Source organism: Austrofundulus limnaeus, unplaced genomic scaffold, assembly GCF_001266775.1.
Source record: "Austrofundulus limnaeus strain Quisiro unplaced genomic scaffold, Austrofundulus_limnaeus-1.0 Scaffold90, whole genome shotgun sequence".
NCBI lineage: Eukaryota > Metazoa > Chordata > Actinopteri > Cyprinodontiformes > Rivulidae > Austrofundulus > Austrofundulus limnaeus.
The window spans coordinates 643,476-657,105 of NW_013952492.1; the positions used below are offsets into that span (position 1 = coordinate 643,476).

Here is a 13,630-nt window from a genome sequence, read left to right on the forward strand (position 1 = left end):
CACACACACACACACACACACACACACACACACACACACACACACACACACACGAATTACTGAAAACACTTTGGAACAGCTGCTGCCTCACTTAAAAGAGGAATGAAAAAAGAGGAAAATAGTTTCCAGTTATATAGTTATAGTTTCTGTGGTGAGTAATTTACACTGTTTTATTGCAGCTTTAAGGTGTGATGTGATTGTCTTTTATTTTCTTTAAATGAGAGACTCCAAATACAAATGTAACTCTTGTTACTCTCCATACTCCACACATGTGTAGGTTCTCTTTATTGACAGAATGAGACTCAGGTTTACAGAATGACCCATCTGTTCCCAATCTTTCAGCTGGTCCATTGTATCATATGAAGCCACAGCTGTGTGTTTTGCATCACTACTCTGAACAATCAACTATTTTCCCACTAGATGGCACTAAGCTTTCACCGAGTTGGCCCATCGTTTCACTCATACATGGACTCAGTCAGACCTGTCTGCTTGAACACCTCTGCCACCTGTTTGGAGTGCTGCATCTTAGCTGACAGAGCCTCTAAAACATCGTTCTGGTCCACAGCCGTGGCCGTGCGGTAAATGAAAGTCCCCACCGACTCAAGGCCTCGCATGCCCAGATTAATCCCAAAACCTGGAGGATGGACGAGAAAAGATGCAGATGAAACATGCTGACATCTGTGAGAAAACACTTCATTGTTTGTTTAAATAAATGTCTTGTTCTACAGGTGTACCTGTGTCAAAGTTGAGGACTCGTGCAGCCTCGCCCTCCACAATGACGGCGACGTTGTCGCCCTCTATGTAGGCAGCACTGATGCGTCTGTGGGACAGCTGGATCTCAAAGAGACGCCGGCTGCACTGCATGTGGTGCAGCGTCACATCGTTCAGACGAGGTTCTATGTCTGTCTTATAGGCGTTGAAGGACTCGTGAAAAATATTCTTCATTATCTGGAGAATATTAAAAAAAGAGAGAAATGTGAAAATGCATGGTTATGTTCAAGTTGGTTACAATGCTGTGCTTTTTAGCAGCAAAAGAAGTTGAATAATTTGATTTATTCATCCATTTAAATTGTTTAATACAATGCAAAAAAACTCATTAACTCATAAAGTAAGTGTAATTACAAAAATTGGGAAAATTATACAATTTTTAATGAAAAAATGGGTAATTTATGTAGGATGACTACTGATGCTAAAATATAAAATATTAAAACGACGCCCTCTTTCAATTGTCCTTTTTTATATTTGACAAAACAAGGGGTCTTTATCAAGTTTTAAAACATTGTTTTTTAAAACAGATTCAGACAAACCATTACATAAATACACAAAATATTGTATATTTCATTTTTATTTACCAAAAACAAAGCTAATATGCAGAAGCAATAAGTTCTGTACACCCTGTGGCTCAACAGCTTATGGACACCTCTAGAAACAATAATCAATAAAATCCATAAAAAATAAAATAATTATGTTTAATTGAAACTAATGAATCTCTTGTGTTGTTGTCAGTCTTTTTTTTTTTTTTTTTTTGCAATTTTGACAATAACCAAGCTATTATTGCTTCACACTAGACTTTTGATTGCTCATTAGTTTATGGTTGATTATGGCTGCAAAAAGCCCAAACCATAAGTTTCTCGACACAATGCTTAACAGCTGGTGAAAGGATTTTAGAGAAGTTTTTTTTGTTTTAATTAGCCAATTAGCTTAATTTGTCTGGTTCATCTAAACAAAATTATTCCAATGATCTCGTTTAAAAATACTGCAAACCTGTGCCACCACATTATTTTTAAAACGATAACGCTTTTTACATGACAACTCTTCCAAACTCTATTTCAGTCTTTTCAGTCAACATGTAGTTATTATTCTTACTGATGTCTAAGGAGTCTGAAGCTGTTGGGCTTTAAATTGTAGGTTTATAAAAGCTGCTTCTCTCAGATTCTTATTTATGATGATATTGTGTTAACAAACACCTGAAGCTGTCTACCTGCACAGAGGTGGTCACACCTGCTGAGGACCAGTTAATTATGTGCATTTGAGCAGCAGCTGCTGCTCGCAAAATTATTCCAGTGAAATGAGAAACTGCTGTTTGCCTCTCTGAATAAGGTCTCTGCTTTCTCTCTCTCTCTGCTCAACTCTGCTCTTCTTGGACCCACACTTCCACCGTTAACTGTTACCAAGTAACAGAGCTTTTGAATGGCCACCCACGTAGCAACAAGAGCTCCGTGAGCGGTCTCGCTCCGTACCTGTGTGAATTTCAACAACACCGTGCGCCTGGTGCCTGCAGGCTATGCAGGATCAGAGTGGCACTTACCATGAAAATCAAGTGACTTCAAATAAAACACCAACAGCCAAGTAGGTGTGCCAGCTCTAAGAGTTCAGCAGAGGGAAGAATAAAAAACTCTTGCCCTTCATTTGTTCACTGATGTATAACAGCAGATTGCACATTTTTTTGTGCCTCTACACAAGCTTCTGCCTCATCTATTCCCATTTTATCATCGCACACTCTTTTAGGTTCACAAATATACAAAATCCATTATGTCAACCAAAACGGAGCACCTCATGCACACAGAAATAAAAAAAACCAGGTTACACAACCTGACAGAACACTGGATCAAAGTCCACTTTCTTAATAAAAAGTGACAAATATGTTGCTCATCAAAAAAGTTATTCTGAGTTATCAAATAATGCAGTCTGAAAGAGTTTGCTCCAACAGTTTTTCAAACTTGTAATTCTGAAATGCAGTTCAATGTGAACAAAACGCTGGTCATAGGTATGCAAATATGGAAGAATGGGAGAAACACAGCCTCAGAGATGACTTTTAAAATGGAAATATTAAGAGTGAAAAGGCTGTTAAATGTAAAAAAAAAAATCAGCTATCATATATAAAAATGTGGAATCAAGCAGAGTGGGTGAGCACCATTGTAACACAGCAGCTTTTTGCAGAACAGCTATTTCTATTTTCAAGCATTTAGGCTGTTTCAGTAGGTAAACAAATGCACATAATGCATATAAATTGCACCTAAACATTTTTAATTTTGTGACACATTAACTTTTGATATATGTAAAATATTATGTAGGTTTTGTTTGTTAACTTATTTTGACCCAAAAAACAGATGATTGATTCAAGTTTAAAAACTGTGTCTGTTGACTTTTTTTATTAAATCCACAACATTTGTTTTGAGTGTAGATACTCAATGACATCTATACTTAGCACAAAAAGTAAAGAATTTTAGTTCTTTGTTGTAACAATGCTTCTCGGCAATAAAATCTTATAGGCACCTGATTGGCAGCACCTTTAGCTCAAAATATTTGTCAATAGCAATGACAAAAGCTGTTTGGCAGAGTGGTTTTGGCAAATCTTTATGTGTGCAACCCCTACTGCTCATCCCACAACTATACGTTCCTTACAAATGTGGCACAGTTTAAAAGGGAAATTAAGAGACTTTCCAACAGTACAAGATTTATTGCCAAGAAGCCTTGTTACAACAAAGAAATAACCTACCAAATACAATTCCCCTTCGTTTTTGTGCAAAGTTTGTATACATCTGCAGTATGTACCCCTACTCAAATGATCAATAATGCTAGACTGAAAATTCTTACAGAGGAGTTTGCAGTGTGTCTGAGGTAGCGAACCATCTTGGTGTCAGAGGCGGGGCAAACGAGGGCCATGTAGCGGTTCCTGAAGGTTCCGTAGATCTTCAGGTGGAAACCGGACTTGGCTGCTGTGTTTCTGTGCTCTCTGAGGGCCTCCACTCCGTATGCAGACAGGTCAAAGTACAGGCTGTGTGCACGGATCTCAGGCGTGGGCACCTGAAGGTGGCAGTGAAGAGGTAGAAAATTAAAACATTCAAATTGGACAAAATGTACACGTTCAAGCAATTTGATTCTTTTCAAACAGAACGTTGTCAGCTATTTAAAAAAATACAGTTTAGTCAGTTTAGAGTAATTTTTGATGTGTGGAGAAAAGACTGCAGACAGGATGTCACACAAAACAGGTTTGAAAAGAGCTCGATTTTTATTCAGCCGCTCAACTTCGTCGCGACTAATCATTTTCCCTCAAGACAAAATTGATCTTCATTTCAGTGACATGAAACATCCAAGACTGCGATCAAAAACAGCCTTTAGAGCAGAGAGATTTTGAGATATGATGATATTGAGAAGGAGGAGGAGGGACAGTAAGGAGAACCAGGTCATATCCTGGGAGGAAAATTCAATCACTTCAGGAAGCAGCCAGAGAGAACAGTGGCCAATTAAAAACAGCCACACAGCCACCAAAAAGGACGTGATGTGAATGGTTATGGTGGCATAAAACAAGAAGAGAGGCTTGTGATGTTAGCCTGGAGCTTTTCACCAAAACAGTTTGAATTTTTCCACCTAAATAATCCTCTCTTGTCAGTGTAGAATATAAAACAGCAAGCTTTCATCACACTGTTATCAAAAATGATCTGTGCTGTAAATAACATCTGAATATAATTTGAACATCTTCGTCTCCATAGACCAGCAGGAATGTGATGTTTGGTTGTTGGATTATATAAGAAACTTACATCTATAGCGCATATTACTTCATGTCTTATTTTTAAATTTCTCATTAGGAAAATAATAATTAAATCTGCTAATCTCAGTGCATTTTTAGAAACAAGGAGCAGCAGTTAATTTGTCACAATTAAACTGTGACAAATCATGAGTTGGTTCATGGATGGGGCTTTAATGATTCCAAAGCTTTACTGTGGCCTCCATCAGAACAGCAGCTGTCCTTTTCAAACTCAGTTTGACAACATGGAAACAGGTGCCGCTGCTGGTGCTGACGAGACCCAGTGGTCTCCTGAAATCTGGCTGCTCGGATGTGCCGGATGTTGTGTTCAGCTGCTGCGAGACGCCGAGCGTCACTGTTTGCTCAGATTATCTGTATTAGGCAGGCAAATACAGTAAAAGTGCCACCATTAGAGCCTGCTTCATTCTTTACACAAACAGAAACAGGAAGATCATTGTGCTTTGGGATCAGATGCATGATGAAGTGTGCACACGTTCGTGTTTACATCCAGCTATATTTGTCATCCTGATGACATCGCGGGCAAAAAACAAAAGCATTTAGCACAAAAAGTAAGGAAATAAGTGTTTAACAGCGAATTTATTTGTTGTAAAAATTAGTGGTGTAACAACACATCGATACACGTGAATTTATCAATTAAAGGAGACAAATCATGCTTTTAAAGCCTCCTTTTTCACATTTAAATCATTCAGTTGGGGTCTATATAAAGTGGAACTGCAATGCTTTGGTCTGAATTCATCCTTGTTGTAACTCCACAAGCCCCCCTTTTATCCCTTTACTGAGGCGCGTCTGAGATCAACTCGTTTTGATGCTGTCTCTTTAAACCAGGGGTGCCCAAACATTTTCCCTGAGAGGGCCAAAATAAAAATAAAAACATTTTCCCTGATGGGGCCAAAATTAAAATCAATCTGAAGGCCATGGGCCAAACGCAATAATATAAGAAATGCAAATACTTAAGTAAAGTTGTTTTATTTTTATGATTATGCTAGCAGCCAGTGTGGTTGCCCACATTCTTTAGTTGTTTTTTTTTCAGCCCATGGACATGGAGAAAATTCAATGTATGCTCAGGCAGCAAAGGCTTATGGGACTTTTCATAATTTAAAATTTGAGTATATGTGGTCTTGTAAGGTGTGTAAATCTATATATGAGCTTAAATCTAATCTAAATGTCTCTTGTAGTTACTTGTATTTTATATTTAATCTTAACATAATTACAATCTAGTAAGCAGGACAACTGCTGGCGGGCCAAATCAAATGGCTTGGGGGGCCAATCTTGGCCTGCGGACCCCACTTTGGGCACCTCTGCTTTAAACCCTAACAAGGTGCTTCACATCCCGCCCCCCTGCAGTCCATTCTAGGGGTTCCAAGTACACAACAAAATGCATTTAACGGCTGAAAAAGTGGATTTTGAATATGTCTCCACTTAAAATGGGATTTAACTGGTTTTCTAATGTAAAAGACAAAGAAATTCTCTACCAAACATTCCTTTTTCTTTTTTGTGCAAAGTGAATGTAAATAGTGGATGTGTTTCCTGACCTGTCTCTGGTCTAATCTCTCTATACTAGCGTTAGCTCCATAGGCGTGGCAGGACTCCACGATGTAGTCAGGGCTGATCCCCAACACGGAGCAGGAGTCGCCACACGAACCATCAGCCACCACAATTACACGTGGCCATTCTTTGTGTGGAATCCGCTGCAGATATTCCTCTGTAAACTGAAACACACACAGAGAGTATAGTTTAGAACAGTTTCACTTACCTTTTGTGCTGGTTTATCTTCGCAGATGACGTCACGCTGTGTAAGATTATTACTCATGAGGAACAAATAACACCTGAGAAACTGTAAGATGTTTGATGAACTGCCTTTTTTTCCTCATTGGCAAAGAAATTAGTTGTGGATCTTGTTTATACTTTATCAAGAGGTTTGTTTACACTTCCCGTTCCTGCAGCCTGACCAGCGGATATGAGCTCTATTTCTGACACCACCTATTAATCTGCAGGAGGAAGCAGGTGGGTTTTTATTTAAACACATGAGTATAAACAAAATTACAATGGACTTTTGTCAGTTGTGCTTGTATAAACAGCAGCACATCTCTCAGAGAGATTTTCATTACTTTGCTCTGCTGAAGGTTTACTTCCTCTCACCAGCATGAAGTCTGTGTAAAGGAGGAGCAGGAGCTGTCCAAATCACGTTGGAGAACAGCCAAATGGGCTGAGAGAGAGTAGGGAGAATAAAAAGGCCGTGCGGTGGATATAATAGCCAGGATCCTAATAGATCCACGTCTAATCTATTTAGGCCACGTTGCACGGGTGATTTAAATGACCCCTTCTGCATTCTCAGAGCCTTGGAAGGATAAAAGTGTCCGTCATCAAGTCGGCTGTCTCGTCTCATCTAGAGGAAAAGGCAGGCTTGGCATTGACTCTAAGTGAAGCAGAAGTTTGCTGTTATCAAAACCTCTGCTGACCTTGTCTTCCTGCTGACCAAGATTGACAAATCACTGGGAAAAATGGTGGGCAGCAGCTTAGAAACACACACACACACACACACACACACACACACNACACACACACACACACACACACACACACACACACACACACACACACACACACACACACACACACACACACACACACACACACACACACACAAAATCATCTAAGACTGAGTGAAAAAATGTTTCATTCAACAATTAAGAGGGAAAGTGAGAGAAAAGGGCTTTTTTACATTTGAAGTAGAGGTGGGTCCAAAGATGAGTATCGGATCGGATCAATAGTGGGATGAGATTGATGCTTTTGGTTACACTTAATTTGCACTGGTGACTTTATTTCTCACAGAAAACACGAGAAATAAAGAGTTTCCAAACTGCCCGTGTGCTATATATGGAAATTAGTTTTTGTTGTTATATTTATATTTTTACCACATTGTTACTTATTTTTTGTCATTTTTTATGAGTGTCTTTTTTCTTAAATAATTGTTTGTAGTTGAAGATAATAGGGAATAATTTTATTATTTTTTAACTGTTACATTGTTTTATTTTATTGAAGTCAGTTAACACGAAACATTTTTATTTGCCTAAAATCTTTATTTCTTATTTTTATTGACTAATTAAAGACAAAATCACATAATTATTCAATAAACATGACAAGTATTGTGTCAGAATCGGTAATACTATTTACTTGGATCGATACCAAAATTCCTAGTATCGCTCACCCCTATTTGTTCAGTTTTTAAGCCATAGCAAATATTTAAAGTTACTCAGTGTAAGTTATAAAATAAAACAAAAAAGAGTATCCTGAACTAAATCAAATGGGTTCATTTGAAAAAGCTTTCTTAGATGTACAATTCTGAAATGCACTCATTGTAAACAAAGTGTAATCTGCTGTAAAGAACATGGAAGTCTGGGTCACATGACTGGCTGTAGTCAGTAGGTGAACAATAATGGTGGATTCAGACAAATAGAGTCAATAAGAAAACATTTAGAAAGAAAAATGTGTTTGCTGCTAAATGTGAAAGGTAAGAGAAAGGTGGATTATTAAGGTGGCACACAATAAAAGTGGAGCTCAACGTGCTTGGCTTTTGCAATAAGTTTGCTACCAGCAACTTTATTATTTCAAGGTTTAGTTGTTGTTTTTTTCAACTCGACCCTGAACAGCTCTTCCACAGACATCACCACTGATGACAACCAAAACAATCTGTCAGTCGCTGTGGTTGTTTCCTTCCTTTAGGATACATTAACCATCAGTATAAATGAAAAAATTACCATATGATTTTATTTTTTCATTCTTTCTTTATTGACCTTCATTGACATGATCACTGACCTCTAATCATTCCTGTAGTTTTTGTCTCAGTGAGTCATAAACTGAGTTCCAGTCAGAAGGTGGGGGGTTTTATGAAACACGCGGGGAGAGCAATAACATCATATCCTTTGTAATAAAACCAGGATAATTGTTTTGATCATTCGGTGATTAAACTTGTGCTGTAGTTATTGTGTTCCAAAATCAGATGACACAACTCATGCCAGTGTTTAGATTAGAGAAATCCAAAAAAATATCCTACGTGGATAAATAAACTCTTGTGGACTCGAAACGGGATTACATTCAAAATCTACTTTTCTGATGCCGTAATATGTTTGGGTGCAGATTTGTTGGCTGTAATTCTGGCATTTATTTCCCCCACTGACCAGCTGTAAAACCGTGGCAAAGAATTTAGTTTATATAACCGGGTTGTAACTCAGGAGCTTTGCAGAAGATTTGGACACCTCAAACAAAATATGTTGGTGCTTCAGTGTTCAGATGGATTTTTCGGGTTGTGACACAAACATCTGCAGAAGTTTCATTTTATTCATCTTAATTCCTGCTAAAAAGAAGGAGCACCTGTGTTTTCTCTGCCAGCTGCCACTGTAAGGGGATTATGATTTTAAAGCCTAAACTCCAATAATGATCAGATGAATTACTGTGAGCTGTTTTATTTCCCCTTTCTCTGCAAACTCGTTGCATTATTTGCAGAACAGAAGCAGAAAGAAAATGAATGGGTTTGATGAAAATGACAGAACCAAATATTATAATTTGCTTTGATATTTTTAGGCATCACTATTAGACTGATCTGAGTGAAGAAGTCTAACCTTGGTCCCCAGCTGCACTTTGACTTCCACCTTCTGCTTCTTCTGCTCCAGGATGCTCAGCAGGTACTCCTGAAACACGCCGATCCTGGTGAAGAAATGCTCGTTGTGCCAGCAGCCCTCCATGTTGTCAAAGTCCACCCCGAGTCCCAGGAGGAAGCTGACGCTGCGGGGATCCAGGGCGATCTGCTGGGGTCGGCAGAGCAGGGCGGTCCGGTACCTCTGGTCCAGCACGGTCAGTTTCAGCACCTTCCCGGAGCGGACAGCGACCAGCGCCGCCGTCAGCCCCACGGGACCCGAACCCACGACGAGCACCGAGATCCGGGCTCTCCACTGCCTGAACCCGTCCAGGCTGACTTTCAGCACCACGTACAGGGCCACCGCCACCAGGGTGCTGAGGGCAGTGTCATAGGCGAGCGCGCGGTACTTCTCCTCCGCGTTTCCCGCGACCTCACCAACTCCTCCGGCGGGTTCCGGCTGCAGCCCGTCCATACCGCCGCGGGAAGCCACGCTGACTGCGTGCCAGATTACCCCCACACCTCCTCAGCGATGGAGCCGACCTGCCTTCATGTGTGCGTTTAGGAGAGAAGCTGGGCTGGGCTTTGCGTCCCCAGTCTGACCAGCAGCGACACGCGCGTCCTCTCTGCTCCCAGCTGCGAGGTGAGTCTCTGCAGCACGACTCCCTCCTCTTCCTCTCTCCCCATGGAAGGTGCGTGTCCAGGGAGGGTCAGCAGGAAATCAGAGAAACGCTCATGAGTCATTGTTTTCCCTTTTAGTGAATTTATGAACCGAGTTGAAAACATGCCTCAGACGCAAACCAGTGTTATTCTGTGAGAAACTGATTTAGTGTTTCTATTAGGCAAACACGATCTTTTATTTTGTGTTTTATTGTCTGGTTTATTCCCCTTTTGGTTGTGCTTTATGTTTAGCGCTGCTTCTGGTGTTTTGATCTGTGCCTTCAGTCATTTCTCCTCCGTCAGTCCACCACAGCTGCAGCCATTTCTCTCATCAGCCACAGCTCTTTTAGTTCCTCGGCTTCACTTCACTCGCCAGCTGTGCATTTTCCATGCCACGTCCTGTTTACATTGTACCTCTTTGGGTCTCTTCCTGGCTATTTGTGCAAATTTTCAGTTTTCTTTTTTTATTTCTAACTTTTGCAGCCTCATATATTTTGTTTGGTTTTATAACAAATTGAAGTTTTATCAAGCAGCATTCATTGGTCCGACTTCCCAGACAATCATGAGCATATTTGTGATGTAAAAAGAAATTGCTCTCAAAAGCATTGTAAGTGTTAAACATCCAGTTAATGTTGTCAGATAGAAAATTTTGTCCAATCTAAATAGACCAGACTCTGGTTGAATATTTTCTGGAAATTCAGCTGTGGGTTTTTTTTACCACTTGCTCACACTGATATCAATGCATCGTATGCATCAGCTTTGGCATTTTAACAAATCCTGTGACCTTTAAGCCCTGCTAATAAAATGTACACTTGAGAATGAAGATGAGATGTGACTCTGGAAACAAACCAAAGGTTTTTACGGTTTGTTTCTGACTTTAAAAACAAAACATAGTGCTATTCACTCATAGCCTAAATCTGTTTACACTGCCAATGATCCAGAAAAGAAGTGATGGGAGGACAACAAACAGAAAAGGAGTGACATATTGGAGTGACACACTACACCTCCACCAGTAATTGTTTTTCACCTCTACGCCTGGCAAATATCACGAGAAATAGAGCTCCAACGACAGGCATCAACACCGCTAAAGTTAAGTTCTGTCATTGTTAGATAAACATGAAAAAATTTAATAATCTGAAAACATGAGACAAACTGAAAAAATAAATAACAGAGAATTTGAATTTAACAAAAATTCTAATGTAAATGACCCCATAAAACAGTGATGAAAGGACTCAACAACTAACTAGATAATTTGCAAAAATGCTGTGTGAAATTAATGCTGAAAGATTTTTGATGAAAAAAAACCTGAAGCATAATAATAAGCTTAAACAAACAAAGAGCACATTTGCCAAATTATATAAGTCAGATGCTGAAACTATCACAAAAGGTACATTTAGCTGAAAAAAAGCTTAAAATAGTTAAAAAGTAGCTAAAACACAGAACAACTAAAATTGGCAGAAAGCAGCTGATAGAAGCATTAAAAAGTTTAAATTAGTGGAAGAACAGTGAAAGTCAAAATGATAGATAAAAACTGAAAAGGCTCAAATCTGCAAAATAAAGGTTGAAAGAAGCCAAAATTAACAAAGAAACAAAAAAAATCTAATTTTTGCCAATCTAAACAGTAAGAATCCAACATTATCACAAAAGGTGAATTTTGATGAAAAAGGTCAAATTAGCTAAAGACACAGAAAACATTTGAAAAAAGCATAAACTTAAAATAGTACAAAAAAGCTGAAATTAGAAATAGTCTAAATGATATATAAAACAACAGAAAAAAGCTGAAATCAGGAAAAAATGGTGAAAATATAGCACTAAGAAGTAAAAAACAAGCAGAATCAGAACAAAAATGCAGTAAAGATTTGTAAGTATTTTGAAGGGTTTTAAGGACGTTGAAAACAGTTCCATTTGTTTTCAATGAGGAAAAACATGGCTGAAAAAGCTAAATATGTATAAATTGCTAAAATACCATAAAATATAGTCAGAATTCCCTGGAGCTACACGTTTTGATTTAAAAATTATTGAAATTGCACAAACGTTGCGAATGAGATACGTGACAAAAAAATGGACAAAAGAAAAACTGATCTCAGTGTGAGTACTTTATAAGCATTCACTCATTAAAATAGTTGTTAAGTATCTCACTTTGTGTTCCACTAAAAACAGTTTTGCTTTGGTTTCCACGTTGTCATGGTGATATATGCAGCTACAGGAGTGATGGGGATAATCCCTTCCTGAAATCTGGGGATTTGAATGAGTTCATCACACTGAGTGGATGTCTTCCTCTGACAGCAGTGAATAAAAGGAACTCAGAGAGCAGGTTTTATCAGCTTTCTCACATCTTATGGCCACTAATGGGGTTGTGTACAGATCTGAGGTCATTAGAGGCAGAAAAAAAAAAAACTTCCCTGAACATAATGAACACAGATCCTCTTGTTGTCAGGGAGTTGTGTTTGGATCCCCACAGAGGGCCACTGGCAACAAACTGGGATCAGGCCACCAAATTGTTTGCAGTCTTTTCAAGCTATAATGGTTTGAACAAAGTGAAGTGAAATTAAGATGATCAAAATAACAATGACTTAACATGGATCAGTAAATTGGGTTTTGACGCCACACAAAAGGATGTTTTTTCTGCCGCTCCTCTGCAGTTAGTGAACATGCACGAGATTTGGCAATCATTTTACACTGGGTGCCCTTCCTGATGCAACCTGAAGAAAATGACAAAACCAACGCAGACCACCAAGATACCACTGCCCCCAATAAAAAGGGGAATTTGGGGAATAAAAATAATCCAACAGGACACTGGATCCTAAAAGTTCATGTATATTTCTGGATGTTCGACATTGTTTTAACAAAACATCACACAAAAGTGTTGATATATCCAGAGTTTGTTCTAGGAATCCCAACTCATGGTCGACGTTTTCCACTGAACACCAAGCATTTCTCATTAGACCAACGTTTCAAGGCCTTCACAAACATCCCTGATGAGAGCGCCACATCTGACTGAACTGGACTGAAGCCAAAATAATTACCTCCCGACTCAAGGACAGGTGGGTGGAAGCCTTCGTGAATGAATGCACTGACCCCTGATAAGACCGTTTCGTTTACATCAAACACTTTTCCACAGCAACTCTTTAAAAGAAAAAAAAAAGGAAACTGTGTTTCTTTGCTGTGGTTAAGCTGTGGATGCTGGGAGTTCAGAGAGAAAAAAAAAATCAAACACTAGCTCAGTGTGTTTGCTCTGCCAACTGTCAACCTGCCCAGAGCCTCTGGTTACGTGTTCAGAACCGACAGACTGGAACTGCGGTGACGTAGACTCAGGCGGCCAAGAACATACTATCACCACAAGGAGCGGAGCAGATCACCATGGTTACACGGTGTAATAAGGTCAGTGTGTGACGCTGGATGTTAGTCTTAAAACTACTAAAAGGTTTCTCAACAGTCACTTATTGGGATTCTAGCCATGCTGAATGTCATGGCTATAAAAAGGACACAAAGTCTTTAATTAGATACTCACAACTGATTAATGTGTCACAAGGTAATACATTTTCACTGAAGCATGATGTGGTGAGTCTTTTATTACTTCCAAAAACAAAATAAACGATGATTTAAATAGTCCTATTCAGCAGAACCAGCTGCACCAGAGTGAAAATCTTTTGAGTCACACAAGAAACTAAAGAGTGAAACCACTTTAAGCAAGAAGCAGGTACAGTAAAACCACACTCACCTCACCAAAATGGTTAAAAAAATGCTTTTCATGTGTGTTGAAAATGTGCGTAGAAATGAATCCGAAG

At 39.1% G+C, this 13,630-nt stretch overlaps 1 protein-coding gene across 1 annotated transcript; it reads right to left on the bottom strand.

Moving 5' to 3' along the window:
- Nucleotides 1–6: 6 nt before the first annotated feature.
- Nucleotides 7–10,266, bottom strand: si:dkey-234i14.6 (uncharacterized). The gene is made up of 5 exons (XM_014012305.1): nt 9,169–10,266; nt 6,082–6,258; nt 3,598–3,807; nt 735–948; nt 7–634 (listed from the first exon to the last, which is right to left on the bottom strand). Exons 1-5 carry the CDS (start codon nt 9,655–9,657, stop codon nt 456–458), a joined length of 1,269 nt encoding a protein of 422 aa, XP_013867759.1. The 5' UTR covers nt 9,658–10,266; the 3' UTR covers nt 7–455.
- Between the last annotated feature and the right edge of the window lie 3,364 nt (nt 10,267–13,630).